This window comes from Engraulis encrasicolus, chromosome 6 (genome assembly GCF_034702125.1).
Source record: "Engraulis encrasicolus isolate BLACKSEA-1 chromosome 6, IST_EnEncr_1.0, whole genome shotgun sequence".
Lineage (NCBI taxonomy): Eukaryota > Metazoa > Chordata > Actinopteri > Clupeiformes > Engraulidae > Engraulis > Engraulis encrasicolus.
Window position 1 is genome coordinate 57,928,593 of NC_085862.1, and position 17,765 is coordinate 57,946,357.

The 17,765-nt window shown below is 41.2% G+C and overlaps 1 protein-coding gene across 1 annotated transcript in view; it reads left to right on the forward strand.

Annotated features, from left to right (window-relative positions):
* The window catches only part of LOC134451525 (cytochrome P450 2J4-like), a 59,795-nt gene extending 43,671 nt beyond the window's left edge, over positions 1–16,124 (forward strand). Inside the window, exons 6-9 of the mRNA XM_063202030.1 lie at positions 13,058–13,199; positions 13,295–13,482; positions 13,622–13,763; positions 15,267–16,124. Of these exons, the coding sequence (XP_063058100.1) occupies positions 13,058–13,199; positions 13,295–13,482; positions 13,622–13,763; positions 15,267–15,442 (648 nt within the window). The 3' untranslated portion in view covers positions 15,443–16,124. The remainder of the gene's footprint in view (positions 1–13,057; positions 13,200–13,294; positions 13,483–13,621; positions 13,764–15,266) is intronic.
* The last annotated feature ends 1,641 nt before the right edge of the window (positions 16,125–17,765 follow it).

Below are 17,765 nucleotides of genomic sequence, written 5' to 3' on the forward strand. Positions count from 1 at the left end.
GAATATATAATAATTGATTTATATTTAATTGAGGGAAATAAGTATTTGATCCCCTGCCAACCATTAAGAGTTCTGATCCCGCAGATCAAATGGCACTTCCAATCAACTTGTTATCTGAATTGAACACACCTGTTAATAGTAACCTGCACAAAAGACACATTGAATCTGCAGAATCAGTCCATAGAATCAGTCAATCAATCAAACTAAACTCGCCAACATGGAACAGACCAAAAAGCTGTCAAAGGATGTCAGGGACAAGATTTTAGAACTCAATAAGGCTGAAATGGGCTCCTGGATATTAAAGAGCAAACTGTTGGTGCATTTCTTCCCAATTTTAGGACATACAAAATGATCATCAATCATCAATCTTAGACCTGTATCTGGTTCCATACAAGATTTGACCTTGTGGGAATTTAATAACCAGAAAAAAGGAGATAAAGCACCTTAAAACTGTATGGGAGGAGCTAGGAAATGATCTCAAGGCAGCTGGGACCTCAATCACTAAGAAAACTATTGGAAACACTTGATACCACAGCGGATTAAAATCCTGCAGTGCATGTATGGTACCCCGGCTTCAGAAGGAACCTGTTCAGGCTCACCTGAGGTTTGCCAATGAACGTCAAACTGGATTAGGATATGATTGGGAGGTGCTGGAATCAGATAACACCAAAATCAAACTGTTTGGCATTAACACAACTCTATGTGTGTGGAGGAAGAGAAATGCTGCCTATGATCCCAAGAACAACACCTTCTCCAACATCATAAATGAAAGTGGTAACATTATGTTTTGAGGTTGTTTATCTGGCCAAGACACAGGACAACTTCACATCGTCAAGAAATGGATGGAGGGAGACATGTAAATGTACAATGCTGCATGCCAACCTCTTTCCCACCACCACTAGACTGAAGGTACAAGATACAAGATACAAGATACAAGATACAAGATATTTTATTGTCATGTGTATATATATGAAACATATATATACAATGAAAAGCTTCCCTGCTCTGGTAGTCCCAAAAAAGGTAAAAAAGAATGTTAAAAAGGCAAAAAAAAAAGTAGGAAAAAAATATATATTTAAAAAGTTGAAAAAGTTGAAAGCTGCAAAAAAAAAAAAAAAAAAAAAATTGGCAGGTTGGAGAAGGGGAGATGTGATGAGTGAATTCCTTCCTATGTCTGTGTTTTTGAATTCAACAGTCTGATACACTGAGGGAAGAAGCTGTCCCTGAGTCGGCGTGTGAGCACGTAAGCACCTGTATCTCCGGGCAGATGATAGAAGGGTGAAGTGTGTGTAGCTGGGGTGGTGCGGATCAGCTATAATTCTTTTGGCCCTCCTCAGACACCGCTGATTGTAGAGATCCTGGATGTTGGGTAGATCTGCTTTGATGGTCCGTTGAGCAGATTTGATGACTCGCTGGAGGTCTCTCCTGTCTTGGGCAGTGGTGTTACCATACCAGGCTGTGAAATTACCAGTTAATATGGTTTCTATTGTACAGCGATAGAAGTTGGCCAGTATCCTACTCTCCATTCCATATCTGTGCAGCCGTCTCAGAAAAAACAGTCGCTGTCTAGCCGTCTTAGTGATGCAATTGATGTGATGAGACCAGCTGAGATCCTCCTTGATGTTGACTCCTAGGAATTTATAGCTCTTAACCCTCTCCACTGCAGTATCAGCGATGTAAATTGGCTGGTGTGGCTGGTGTTGTGTCCTCCGGAAATCCACGATCAACTCCTTTGTTTTGCTGACATTCAGGAGTAGATTGTTATCCACACACCAGGTTGACAATGCCGCCACCTCAGCCCTGTAGGCTGACTCATCTCCATTTGTGATGCAGCCAATTACCGTAGTGTCGTCAGCAAACTTAATGATGGTATTGGAATTGTGAATGGCTCTGCAGTCATGTGTGAAAAGGGAATAGAGTAGGGGGCTGAGCACACATCCCTGGGGCGCGCCGGTGCTGAGGCAGAGTGTGGAGGAGGTGAACTTGCCCAGTCGCACTGCTTGAGGCCTATCGGTGAGAAAGTTTAGAATCCAGCTGCAGAGTGAAGGATTAAGGTTTAGAGATTGCAACTTTAACACTAGTTTGGATGGAATAATTGTGTTGAAGGCAGAGCTGTAGTCGATAAAGAGCAACCTCACATAAGTGTTACTGTGATCAAGATGGGTAAGAGCGGTGTTTAATGCAAGGGCAATGGCGTCATCAGTTGATCTGTTTGACCTATAGGCGAACTGAAGTGGGTCAAGTGCAGCAGGAATAGATGATGTGATATGCATCTTTATAAGCCTCTCAAAGCACTTCATGGCAACAGGTGTAAGAGCTACTGGTCGGTAATCATTCAGACAACTCACTGTAGATTTTTTAGGGACTGGGATGATGGTAGTCCTCTTGAAGCATGCAGGGACAACAGACTGCTGTAGTGAGAGGTTAAAAATATCTGTAAAGACATCAGCTAATTCAGATGCGCAGGCTTTAACCCTCCTGTTATCCTTGGGGTCTATTTGACCCCTTTCAATGTTTAACACCTGAAAAATACATGAAGTACATATTTCTTCTGCCTCATATTTGATGACTTTTCCTAAATAGATGGGATGCATGTGAAAAAAGTGAAATTTCAACAAAAATGTTTTTCCTAAGTGCTGTACACATTTTGGTTACATCCGTGTTCCTTGGGGTCAATTTGACCCCAATTGTTTCAAGTGTATAAAACATGAATGGATCATCCATATTTTGCAAATAAATGTTAAAATATGTTTAGATAATGTGAAATATATGAAAATAAGATATTTAGCCGTGTTTCTTCTGAACATTTTGCTTTTGTTTGGCCCCTGATAACTAAAAAATACTAATGACATGGGGGAGGCCTAAAACTAATTCACGGCAACATTTTGGACAATGGTGGCTATACAGCGTTGACATTTTGACAAAATCCACCAACTGAACCTTGTTGTACCTATAGTACCATCATGGCACCCACCACAGCAACCCCCCTACCCCCCAGCCCTGTACCCTTGGAGCTACTTTTGCACCCTCCCACTACACACACATGCTAGCATAAGATGGGTCACATATAGTCAGCATTGCTGGGCATGCTGTTCTGTGCCCAGCATACATAATTATAAGTGATGGTATATTTGAATAGAAGCTTTATGATTGTGATCCAAATATTGAAATGGACTGTTCTGACAGTGACAAGCTGATGTTCTTCTGTAGATGGATGCGATCTCAAGGTTTGTTGCTATGTTGAGAGATATAATGGTGCTATTCTTCTCCTCTGTTCAGTATGGTGTTCCAAATTGACATAGTTGTCTGCAGCATTGGTTATAAACTGCTGCTACCTGACATAGAGAAGGCAGGAACAGCAACAGCTGTAACTTTTGTGAAGGACATACACATTGACGTCCATACCAAAAGTTCTCCAGTGGGCATACATAGTGAATAGAAGTAAGCATACAATTTGCTAGCCCTGTTCTTTCAAACATCACCCCACTACCATGAACATGTAATATGTCTACAAGGAACACATGCTCATTTTTGCTTATGCTTTTTTATGCTCCTTATGCTTTTTTCCTTCACACTAATTCAAGCGTAGAAATAATGTAGAAAACAATGATTTTCTATGATGTTCCCGAAACTCTTGGTTGGCAATGTATCCATGTTCTTACCTAACTATTATACTTGTGTTATAAATACACATTCAAACATTAAAAACCTTCTGAGTGTTTGGGAAAATGTCTATTTCTTTTAGGGTCAAATTAACCCATACGGTAATAGACAGATAATATCCTTGATGATCAAATCTGTTTTTTCTTTTCAAATGTTATAAGTAATAGATATTCATATTTAGGGAGTATGTGGAGCCTCTAAAATTTCAATAATATGTATCCATATGTTTTTAGACCAATTAATGACATTTTATTGCTATTTTTTCTAATTTTCGCCTGGTCATGGATTACGTTTTTTTGGTGTGTGGGCTATGTGTGGGGGTGCTAGGATATATTTAAAGGACTTTTTTATGTCACCAACAGAGCAATAATACATATCTGAGACATAAACATGTGCCAAAGTGTTGTTTTCTACTGATTTTGTAGACATTTACAGTAAGTGGTTGGGGTCAAATTGACCCCAAGGATCGCGGATGTTCCCAAATTTGAGGGTAACAGGAGGGTTAAGCACACGACCTGGGAGGTGGGTCATGGATTGGCCTCCCAAAATGATAATAATCCATAACATACAGCCCAAGCAACGAAGGAGTAGCTCAAGCAGAAGCACATTAAGGTCATGAAGTGGCCTAGACAGTTTCCAAACATTAACCCTATAATAATCCTGTGAAGGGAACAGAAGTTCCCATTTGGCAAGCTACAGTCATACAACTTAAGTAATTTAGAAATGATCTGCAAAGAAGAGTGGACAAAAATCCTTTCTAATATACCCACAAACATTGTCATTAACTGAAAGAAACATCTGACCTCTGTATGTGAAAACAAGGGCTTTGCCACCAAGTATTTTGTCTTCTTTGACTAGAGGGGTCAAATACTTATTTTCCTCAATGGAATACAAATCAATTAAAATATATTCTTCAAAGTTATTTTCTGGATTTTCTTTTTGATATTCTGTCTCTCTTTATTATAATACATTTTATCATTAACATTATAGAATGATCATGTCTTTATTAGTGGGCAAACCAACAAAATCAGCAAGGGATCAAATACTTATTCTCCTCACTGTACATAACCATAATAAAAGGAATAATAATGATACAAATGGAATAGAATGGCGAACAGACACACACACACACACACACACACACACACACACACACACACACACACACACACACACACACACACACACACACACACACACACACACACACACACACACACACACACACACACACACACTACTCCTCAATGTCAGTGTCAGGGCAGGTTTCATCTTCTTTATCCTCCTTTTCCTTTGAGTTTGAGCAGTTGGAACACCTGCACATGTCTGTACAACAGAGTCCTGCAGAGAAACAGGAGCATCTGTTTGTCTCACAGGCACTCCCTCTGCAACCACAGTGTATGACATGTAAAACAGAGTTAGGAGCTGGATTTCTTGTCATCCATGTCACGTGAAGTTGTCCATCTTCCAGATGCCAGCCATGCTCAGTGGGAGATGGAGCGCCAATCTTTTGCTTCACACATGACCTCATTATCTTAGCCTGATCATTTTCCCTTTTGCAGTGCTGGTGGAGGGCATCGCTTGTCAGGGGGATGGACAGTTCTGGCAAGGCTGAAGATGCCATGCAGAAAGCTTTGTACCTTGCCTCGTTGATGTTTTCTGTGGTGGACTGATCATAGAGATGACAGACATATTTGCATAATAGGGCAAATGTAGATTGTGCCAGGTTAAAGTCACTCCCCAGATCTGCGAAAGCATCCAGGTACACATCTTTTGCGCATGCCACAGCAAATGACTTCAGTGAGATTGAAGTTTACTGCAGTTGGGGGCCATGGGCATGACATGCCAGAACTGTGACTAAGCAGCATCTTCAAAAGCAAAGCTGCTGTGTAAAGTGTCCGTGTCTCCTCTGCTGTGATTGGTTGCTTTGACTTCCTCCTTTCCGTGTCGCTGTCTGTCTGGCTCATTTCGCTGGACTGAGTCGTCTCCGCACCTGATGGTAACAAGTCCAAGACTGCATTCGTCGACAAGTTCTCAGCAAAAACCATTTCAGATGTGTTGCGTTTGGTGGGGGTGTGGAACACTAGCTGAGCCTCTTCTTCAATATATCCTGTCTGTAACACAAATCAACAAAAAAAGAGGCATATCAGTACAAGCATAGTGGGGCTTCATGTTGTCGCTGATATGCAATAGCCACCCTCACAAATTAACTTGGAGTGAATAAATAATATTGGTGGAGTTTACTTGCTATGCAACAGATATAATACCAAGTATTCCAAAGGGAAGCACATACTGTAATGAATATCACACTATCAAGAATACTGCCATCCTCCTTATTTCAAAATATTACAAGTACAGTATGTGCAGATGACAAGCAGAGTGTTAGAGAATAACTTCAGTCAATTTCAACATGCAGTTGTAATGCTCACACTATGTGGTACTTCTGTGGTACTGCACCTCCAGAGCCACACAGTCTCTGTCCTTGATGTGAATGAGGATGCTCTGGTCTTCCTTTACTTCAGCTGCTTCCTGCAACTTGCCTTGTACAAAAGAAAAGAAAAAAGAATGAATAAATAGACAGGCAAACAATTAGACATTTTTCCTGGTGGAGTGGTTTTGTAAAAAAAAATGGCGATGGGTGTTGCACCCCCAAAAAAAGCATTCCGTAGCCTCTTACTGCAGATGGGGTTGCCAGCGGGCCTATTCACTATTTGCTGAAAACTACATCATAACAACATTGCTATGACAGTGCAGAGTAACAGATTAAGACATACATATTACAATTTTGGTGACAGTAAGGTTATAACATAGGTGCTGCGCTAAGGGGTTAAGCACACAGATGTACAGCACAGCCAGGACACACCTCTTGAGCCTGGTCACTGAGGCTGCCCAGGGACAGAAGCGGAAAAATCCCAAGTGTACAAGTGAGAGAGGGGGGCAGTGGGGGGTGGGGGAATGGCACGGGGGATGGGATGGCAGAAGCAGTGTCTTAACCAGACAGGCCATCAGGCTGAGGAGCCACATTTCTGAACAGATATTCAGTGTCATATAAACACCAGGCATGCTTTGACATCCATAAAAACATACACCCTATCCTATTTAAGACAAAGTGTGATTCATTTAAACATCTAAAACCTAAAACACTGGGGGTACTATAGGCATGGGGATGTTTTGCAGGCTATTGGAATGTAATTTCACACCCACACACATACATAACACATTATGCCAATTCATACGTGCATTCATATTAGAATTAGACAAAAAAACAATGATTGTGCAGCAGTGTGGGCTAGATAGTCAGTCAACTTCTACTAACATCTGTGTGTGTGTGTGTGTGTGTGTCTGTGTGTGTGTGTGTGTGTGTGTGTGTGTGTGTGTGTGTGTGTGTGTGTGTGTGTGTGTGTGTGTGTGTGTGTGTGACTCGTTCAATTTCCCGCTTGTCAATAAACCTCCGGTAGCAGAGCCGGTTCTGACCTCCATGGCAAAAATATGCCAAGGGGCCCTCATAAAGTGCGCAACCCATCCCCCCCCCATGCAAAACGCGAACCACAGACAAAAAATTTGGGTAACACTTTATTTTAGGGACACATCTATTAGCACTAATACATACAATATTAATGCCTGTGTAAGTGACTTGTAAGGCATGTACTAAGCAAAATAAGACAGTTGTTAAGCATGTATTCACAAATGTCTTGTTCATGCCCAATTAGGGATTTATTACTAATATAACCTTAGTAAGGACCAGTAAGCCTATATTTCTATTTATTAGTAAGTAGTAAGTGGCAGAATACAATGTGTATAAGCTCCCGACACACTGTGTGAACAAACCCTGAACAGTGTGAAAACAGACGCAGAATAAGGGTCCCTATTCTAAAGTGATGCATTGGTCAGTCCAGATGGCTCAGGGCCTCTGCACTACCAAAGTCCTAGGGACCCCACACCACCCAGGCCTGCACTACCTAGCCCCCCCGATCTTCAAAGTGTAAGGGTATATCAAATAATTAATACTTACCCAGCTGAGTCATCTAGTTTTCTCTTGTTCATATCAATAAGAGGGAGGTAACAAGAGCCTATATATAGCAAGGATTGAACGTACACTTGTCAATGGCGGTGGGTTGGTGAGATGTAATTTTTTTTCATGTACCACTGAGTTTTAATTCAAAAAAACCCAAAATAAATGCAGAACATTAGAATTATAGTTTTGAAGCAAAACTAAACTACTCTTTTGTGATAATTAAGGGAATGTTTGAGAACATTAGCTTCAAGAAGTGCAGTGCATGATGGGTACGCAATCTAGGCCAACAGACAACCTACCCAGCTCTGAGCCTACGTCCTTAGCTCCTCCCCTCACTTGTGAAATTTAGTTGCTATCCAAACAATTTGCCATGTACGTAACAACAGAAATATTATCATTGCTGCATTGGCCATGCATTGCATTTCTGACTAAGGGCGTAGCCTACCCATCATGCACTGCACTTCTTGTAGCTAAGTTTTCTCAAACATTAACTTATTTATCAGAAAGGAATAGCTTAGTTTCGCTTCCAAACTATTACTCATCGTTATATTCTGCATTTATTGTAGGGTTTTTACAATTAAAACTAATTGGTGTATGAAAAAATGACATCTCACCACCCACCGTCATTGATAACTTTACGTCCAATCCTTGCTATATAATGCTTCCAATTACTCATTGACATAATGAGTAGAATAAGTGAGATCTTCATACCTACTGAGACTAATGTAGACTCTGAAATGTTCTTACACTTTGCTTCCCGGGGGGGGAACGTAGAGTGGGGGCCCTAGGTAGTGGGGGGCCTAAGCCATCTGGGCTGAGCAATGCATCACTTTAGAATAGGGACCCTTATTCCATATCTGTTTTCACACTGTTCAGGGTTTGTTCACACAGTGTACCAGGAGCTTATACACATTGTATTCTGGCCCTTACTGCTTACACATAAATAGAAATCTAGGTCTACTAGGTCCTTACTAAGGCTATATTGGTAATAAATCCCTTATTGTGCATGAACAAGACATTTGTGAATACATGCTTAACAACTGTCTTATTTTGCTTAGTACATGCCTTACAAGTTACTTACACATGCATTAATATTTTATGTATTAGTGCTAATAGATGTGTCCCTAAAATAAAGTGTTACCAAAATTTGACTCCAATCAAGCTTAATTAAAAAGTCTCCCTTTCTGCGCTCTTGAGACAAAAACATCAATAATGTCATAACAGATTGTGAACATGTAGACAACGGTGGCTGTAGGCTACTGAACATGCGACTACCTCATCAGCTGCAGGTGTACCTAGCTCATCTGTGTACTACCTGAACATTGTGCTGGCCCTCCATTGGCTGACTGGCTGGAGTCTGAGCTGGTCAGAAACTTAATCTTAGCGCCTGTACAATATAACTAAGGCTTCAATTAATTTAGCTCCATCAAATTGTTTGCATTTAAAATTACCATATTTTATAGCCTGCCCCCTAGTAGCTTGCCTTTAGTAATCTGGTCTAAAACGTTTTAAAAAAAATAAATGAATAGGCTTATGATAAGAGAAATAAGAAATATAATAAGAAACTCATATGTAAAATAAATTATTTAGCTATATAACATGTGTTATTATGAATGTTATCACACATTATTGTGAATAATGTTGTGTTCACTATTTATTGAGATTCACCTTCGTCACCAGTTTCAGTCATTCACCAAAGGTCTGGATTTATTATTATTATTCAGTCTATCCAAGCAAGCCGCGCCCCCTTGCTATTGTTATCACCCACCCACACACACACACACACACACGGCACTCCATCTCTCTCTCACTCCCTCCTCCTCCATTGCTTAGACTGCACGGACGTCTTATCAAAAATCTTAAGCGCATGTCAAAACCAAAATGAATGTCTGTGTTGATATTTGTTTCTAAACAATCGAGGCAGCCACGCATACAACAGCGCGCGCGCAAACTCACAGACAACCACACACACACAAAGGGCACCGCTTCTCTGTCTCACACTCCCTCCTTCGTTGCTTCGACTGCACTGACGTTTCATCGGCTAAACGAACGGCTTGTCAGATTATGATTCAACTAGTACACCTTTCGAAACAACTAAAACGTTGACAACACCACCCTTTCCTCTCACATTCTCTCTAGCCTAGGCTAGTTCTACCTGTTGATTCAGTTGAACTAATTGCACAAACGAAACGCTACTCAGCTTGTGGTTCTTAACAACTTCTACCTTTTAAAACAACAGTAAAACGTTAATCCCCCTTCTTACAACATGTGACTGTATCGAAGACCTGGGCACTTTATAACCCGGCATTGTTGTGCAATACAAAAGCCCACTGACACTTCTGCTCCATACGAAATTAGCCACAGAAGAAGGATCACAATGAGTGGAAGCAACCATAACAACAGAGGAGTTACGTTGCCTACCTGACTGCTGTTCTCGTCGCTTATGGTCATGAATTTTCTTTTTCTTTTTGTCGTTTCCGCAGGGAAAATGTCGTTTCATGTTGGACGTTTCACGTTTTGTGTGACGGAATCAATAATAAACAATTAAATCAGTTCGCGTTTTTTTTTTTAACTATCAACGTCAGTGACGTAAAGGGTCGCGCGAGGCCTTACGCTGAGAGCGTAGTGAGCGTATTGGGCGCGCCGGCTCTGTCCGGTAGCATGTGGGATGGAAAGCCGCATCCTCGGGAATTTTGTCAAACTCCAACTCAATACATTGCTTAAAATGTTCTGCTACGTCTCTGCACTCACCCTTCAATTCTAGCCACTGCCGAAAATTTCGATATGTATTCCACTGTATTGGTGAAATTCTGTGTTTCTTCATGCTTGACCGAAGATATATGCATGTAACACAACTTGCGTTTCGAAGATGTCTTTTTTTGTAAATTTTCGGTCGAGATTTCGTCTTCCTCGGTACTACTAGATGATCGACCTGCTCCTTCGGTAGCCATGCTACTTCCGTTTACTCCTCATCTCAGCTGACATAGCAGTTAGCTGATTCGTTCCTTCTGATGACGCATCAACCGTGGCACCTCTCGAGGCGAAAAGTATTATTACGCCGGCCGAATATCTACATTAGCCTCGGAGACAGTAGTTCGTCATTACACGTTGCGAATTTGAATAGCCTTGTAGTGCGGACTAATCCGAACGGAGGTTTTAAATCCTCTATATAAGTCTTTCTTTTTTATGAACTGAATGTCTGTTTGTTCGGAGGCTGTGGAGCGAAGTTAGGTTTCTGAAGCACTTTTCGAGGGTCACCTTCCGGCCTACAATAAAGAAATGGCAAACGTGTATGATATTCCGACATTCACTCATCCACTCACCCACCAAGTGTGCTTCCAAATTAGTGGTAGGTTATAGAATATTAATATTAATACAAAACTTAAGTAAAAAAAAATAATGCACGATGGATTGTAATGTCGCATTTGATAACTGCAGTTGAAGGGGTGAATTCGGGGACAGGATTGTGTTGATAAAGACTTGTGGACTTTTGATAGGGATGTAGGATCATTACTGACAGGCACTGTGGTAGCGTCACTGCGTTGTGACAAATGCACCCGAGCTGAGGCGAGACACTCCGAGCATTTCCGACAACTTCATCGTGCGTCTGAACTTGGTTGGAATTTCATTGGACTTACTTCGTACCTACATCGGACTTTGTTTTTTAGAGGCTTTCGAGAAATCATAGTTGTTGGTTAGTTATTGTGTCAGACTTCATTCGGACTTACTTGGTCCGAAGGCTAATTTTGGTCGGATTCGAGAAATCCACCCCAGAGCCATACAGAGGGAGAGTTACGAGAATGGAGGACCAGGAATTAAATTGCAGCCCCGCCTTTCAACGAGATCGAGGTTGTGCCTAAAGTGGCTGTCTTTCCATAGACTCAACATAGAACCACCACAAAAAAGTAAAAAATAAGGACTAACCAACTATACTGCGGGGTAATCACCACAAATATGTAAACTATCAACTGTCTCGGTAATGATAATCACAGTGGAGATTGCCCGACTCTCCCTCTGTATGGCTCTGGTTAGAGCTACCAGTATATCTCCTTATAGTCGACCTAATGTTATTAGCATACATATATTTATATGTGCCACATTTAGGATGTAGCATATGTTCTGTCTGAAGAAATGGAAGAAATTCTGCTGTGAGCAGCTGGGTGTGTAAACTGTGGATTAAAGTGTAATAATTGCAAGAAAAAAGACATTTGCTGCAATGAAGACAGCGTTTTAAGGTAGGCCTACACCGTTTGGTTATTCATTTTGTTGACTTGCTTTGAAGTAGGTTTGGCTCATTTGCTGCATGGTCTATTGCACAATGTAGACAGACTTCTTGTAGGCTATATACTCTTCTAAAAATCCCTACATTCAAAACGTTGTGTCCGTGCTCATCCTGTCTTCCTTAAACGATATTTCAATAGGCCAACAAACTGTCAAAATGACAGTGGAGTGCAAATTTTTATGGAACAGTAGCGTGATGTAGCCTAACCTGCAACTAACTATGCTTTGGACTGTGATGATGACTGTGTATTTCATCGACTGCTGATTTCGTGATTTTTGTCTTTTTGGTGAGGGAACCATGTTTGTTGTATTTTTTTGGGGGGGGGTTGTAAAAAGGGCCGCCAAGGGGAAAATTGTCCCGGTGGGAAAAGTCCCCCCACTCCGCCCCTGATGGCTATAGTCTTAAAGATTGTAGGTTAATTCAGTAGCAGAGTGTGATGCTCATTTAAAACGTGCGCTAGGGGATTTTAGACGGGGTCTGTCTTTGCAGGCGGACTGTTGTTGAACTGTTCTCTATCGTCCTGTTGACTGTCAGGATTTGGCCTATATAGAAAATATCCTGAATTTTGGCTTAAAATATCGGAATTTTCCCGGATTTTTGGTAGCTCAAAGTTGACAGGTATGGTGTTTCATGAAAGCGAAATGGATGAAGAGGATGTGCGCACGGGCTATATATGGGCCTTACATATGCCCCCAAGGACGGCGGGAAAGGAGGCAGTCAGTGGCCTTCAACATGATTTTAATACGTTTTCGATGGAAATGTGCTCAGCGAGGACGCTGCGCGTAGAGAGAATAATCTTAACGAGAGACCGAAGAACATGCTTTTCATAGTTAACATCCGAAAATAAAGCCTAAAATACTCTCGACTGTAGTTAGTAAACCCTGACATTAAATGGATGCATTGTACTTAACAATTTCGAACAGTCTGATTCAGTGTGCGGGACTGGGTAAAGTTTAAAGTTAAAAGTGGAATTAAGCTTTATTAAAGTGAGTTAATTCAGAATTAAAATCGTCATGTAACCCCAGGGACTATCTGTTGTCTCCTTCTGTCTTATAACTGAAACAGCTTTTGTATTCCTCTTTTTTTGCTTTCTGTAGTGGAAGGATGACAAAGCAGCGGGCTTCAATGTGGAGAACTTGTGCTTTTGCACCCTGGACCTGTTTATAGCCGGAACTGAGACCACGTCCACCACCCTGTTCTGGGCATTTCTATACATGATGAAGTATCCAGAGATACAGCGTGAGGAAAACAGATTATCTGTTCTCTAGGCTTTGATGTAATGAAACATTGGCATACGTTTTAACAACTTTTAAGGTCTGTGGCTCAATTTTTAGGAAAGGTGCAGGAGGAGATTGATCGAGTGGTGGGATCATCAAGGCAGCCTTCTCTGGCCGACCGGGAGAACATGCCTTACACAGATGCTGTCATCCATGAGATTCAGAGAGTTGGCAACATCCTTCCATTGAACGTGATTAGAAGTACCACGAAGGACACTCAAGTTGGAGACTATTTTATTCCTAAGGTGACTTGAGGATGTTTTTGAATTACTCGCTTGTACACCTGATTATTTTTGCCTTGGACTTTCTTGGAGTGTATGTGAAATACGTAAATGCAGTTGGTACAACAGAATTTGTTAAAGTACATTTTGCTTGGTTTCCCAGGGAACAATGGTAATGGGGAACCTAGATTCTATTCTGTTTGACAAGACGGAGTGGGAGACCCCTCACACCTTCAACCCAGGTCACTTCTTGGATGCAGAGGGAAGGTTCAGGAAGAGGGAGGCCTTCCTGCCATTCTCCTTGGGTACGTATAAGAATACCCAGCCATGAATATTCAGCCTCTGAGGACCTGAATACACCTGTTGTAGCAATGCCCTGCTACTTTGACAGAGAATTACGGCCAATTTCTACATTGTGTTACATTACATCACAATTTCAGGGGAGCACACCCACTCACTGCGGAGGGGGGGAAAATAACTGCATGGCTCACTGCATCACGGCGCAGTGAAGTTAGTTTCGGAGCATAAACCACCCAGCGCAACCTTGCACAAACTACAACCCTGACAGGAGTTTTTCTGAGGTGAGGCGGGACACAGCGAAGGCGTGGCGGCCCGCCACGGTGAAGTGAATGTAGCGGAAACCCTCTACATGTAATGAAATGGACATAAACAAATCAATTAAACAAAAACAGTTTCATCCCTTGTGATAGGAACTGGGGGTCATCTGCCCAGTTTTGACCAAGGGTTAGGGTCTTGTCCTATTCGTCATCCGAATCAGCGTAGTGGGGAATGCCAGCAGTCACCATGTGCTCCATGAAGCCTGCTAAGGTTTAGCGCCTTACACGCCTCACAGGAACGGCCCGCGAGAGCCTCCTTAGCGTGGGGTTAACCCAGGCACTCGATGCAATTGGTGTGTGGATCCTTCGCCGCGATGTCAAATCCACATCAGTTGGGGCTAGGACTGGAGGGTGACTAGTCACGCTTGCAAGTTGCCTTGCGAGACTGCGTAGTTAATACTAGCAGCATTAGATACGAGGAAAAAACTAGCCAGGAACTATCGAAGAAACGCCAAGCTAGTTCGCTAACTAGCTAAGTTAGCTAAAACAGTTAAGTCAAAGAGGGTGGAGTAATAAAGAGGCTTCAAAAATCACCCACCCAATGCAAAAGAGTGTGCTCAAGTTGGGTCTCCTAAGGGGGCGTTGTCCCTTCCTTCTTCTTCTATTTTTGAGGTGTTTGCATGAGAAGCACGCTACCGCCATCTACAGCGCTAGGGGCTAGGCAAATGTTAGCTAAGAGTTTGTCAATGGAGGGTAACACCGAAACCAAACTAAAACACAAATAATGGCAAAAGGAATGAAACTTGCTACGAGTCCAAATCTAGTGAAAGCTCTTTTGCAGCTACGAATCCCATGACGTCTTTAGACAGGCGTTCTGGTAAACGGCTGAATCGCAGGAGTATCCTGTCAAATCACGAGCGAAAAGGTTTCAGGATAAAGAGCTCAGAGCCCGCGTAGCTGAGTTTTATCCTAAGGGGACGGGTCCCTCAGCTAAGCAGCTCATTGCCCTAATGGCAGGATTGAAAGCTAGCTTTGGCAAAAGGGCCTTACCTTAGCCTTAGTGAGATGTCGAGTGAGTCAACCGAAAGAGAAAACAATATTTCAACTACTCAGCAACAATTGTGAAAAATCAATCATAAAAAGCAGCAACTGGGCAAATGGCTTTGGGCATACTAAATTGAAGTCATTGTATTCCCCATTTATTTAGTATTTGTTTATATATTGAGTGAATTCCTCCTTTTTTGTTCTCAGGTAAAAGAGTGTGTCTCGGAGAGCAACTGGCTAGAATGGAGCTGTTCCTGTTCTTCACCTCTCTACTGCAGCGATTCTCCTTCTCACCACCAGATGGCGTTGAACCCAGCTTGGAGTCCAAACTTGCATTCACTAACTGCCCCCAACCCTACCAAATGTGTGCCGCTCCTCGTTGAGATGCAGAAGAACATAGTGGCCTCTCTCTGTTTTATATGTTTTAGTAACTGTTTTAGTGGGTGTCAGTGGTGTAGTCTACTTTTTATGGTGGGTATACTGTATATTTGAGATTTTTAGAACTGGGTATACTGTATATATTTGTGCTATTCAAAACAATGGATCAATCAATGTTAAGTGGGTATACTGAAATCCCTGAAATTTAGAAGTGGGTATACTCCGTATACCCGCGTTCTACGTAGACTACACCACTGGTGGGTGTTATTAGACAATGGGCAGATATTCATTGTAACATTCATTCCAGTAAACAAGCAGTCCTTTTGAGTCTATCTTTACATTTTCTGGAATAAACTCATATTATGTAGCAATGATACAATCAGGGACGTTCTTAGCCCTATTTTAGGGTGGCTTTAGCCATCCTTACATTAGTATTAGCCACCCTACAATGATTTTGCAAAAACATTTTTCCAAAAACAAATGCAGTAAAAACACTGAATACAAATCACCAAGAAGGCAAGTTAATATGAATACAAGTTCCTGTTTGCTTATTTATTGTTTATTGTGTGCTTTGTGACTCCTCGATAAAATTGTTATTACTTACACGGATGAAATCTCCGACCCAAAGTAGAAGTTTTCACTCACAATACCCATGTAATAAATCCATTTGACAACGTCTTGAAATTACAGTTGAGCTTAATCTTTGTCTTAACACATTCAATGCCAGCCGTTTTGTAGACTCCCAGCCAATGTCATAATTTTTCGTTATTTTTCTAACAGCCACCAAATATTTTGTTTTAACACTTTGGTGACTGAGCCGAACATTCCATTTTTTCCCACTTGATGACCTTATGGCAAACAAAAGCTCATTGTGTGGCCATACTACATGGTAGAGATACAATACCCACACCAATGCAATCAGAATTAGATGCACTTCATATAACATGAATAGTCATGAGTGTTTCATTATATATTATTTTAATATACATCCTCAAAAATAATCAGAAAAAAATGGAAAAAAAAACTATTTGTCATCACTAATCTTACCTTTCCCCTAATTTCTTTTGAAGATGGAGAAATAATTAGAGTGTATGAAAGACTAATTAAGTTGTCCCCTACTCAATAAAAAAACAAAAACAAATCAATTTCTCATTTTCTGCTCAAAAGTTATGGTCAATTAATTGTGCCTTGCATGTTGCACCGCAAATTATAGAATTGCTTCAGAGCAGAATGTCCTAACGGATCACTTTGACATTTGACCCCAGTGTCTAGGCACAACTATCAAAATGTTTTTTTTAGACACAGCTACATGTTTGATTATACTTTTGGACACATGAAACAACATATATGGAAAAGAAAGTGTTCACCCTTCAATTACAGCTAAACCAGACATAGTCAAACACATACATTTTTTTCCCTTTTCCTCATGAAAACACCCGATACTATTATTGTGCAGAATATTGTTGATTTATTTGCAATCATGAAACTTTTACAAAACATATTGATTCAGCCCTTTTTGTTAATTTGTATTGACCAAACATTACAATAAATAAAAATAAACAATAATTTAAAATGAAAAGTTATGTTGATCAGAACATCAAAACAAAGAAATGTCTTATTTTACTTAGCTCAGATCCCCCCCCCCCCTTTTTTTTTGGATCTAAAATGAACAATCATGTAAGTGGATACCGGTATACAAGAGTTATGAAAATCAAACATTCGCGGATAAATGCTAGAGGTGCTTAACTCGAATCTTTGAGGCGTCCGGATGGATTGGATCATTCCAAGGAGGGTATCCGGATTAGACGGATCACTCGGATCACACGGATCACTTATTTAAAATAAATAATAATAATGTATTTTTTAAAACGTTTCTGCCGTTAAGTAGCTATGCGCCTCGCCTTTGTTGTTCCATTTATCAGTTCACGTTGATAAATCAAAGAGTAAGACAGTTTGATAAACAAAACTCACTTTATGAATGTCACAGTTCCTAAACTCATGCTGCGATCCAACCCACCTGGGTCTCCTCACTAAACATGCAACCACAACTCGAACAGCCTTTGGCAGCAGTAAAACGGCATGTTCCTGATTTTGCGATAGATAATGTGTGTGTTTGTATTTAAGAAGACTAAAAGTCAAATATTTGGGAGCAGAAGTCTAGTTGAGCAGGAACAGTCAGGAGGCGAGCAGCAGATGACCACTCGCTTCCGCTGCCGAGTTGCCTTGCGACTCCCACACGCGTGGCAAAAACGAAACTTAAGCGTTGATCCGATCCGTAGGGGATTCGCTGCTACCAACAACTCAGTCAGGATTCGTCTCACCGAGTCG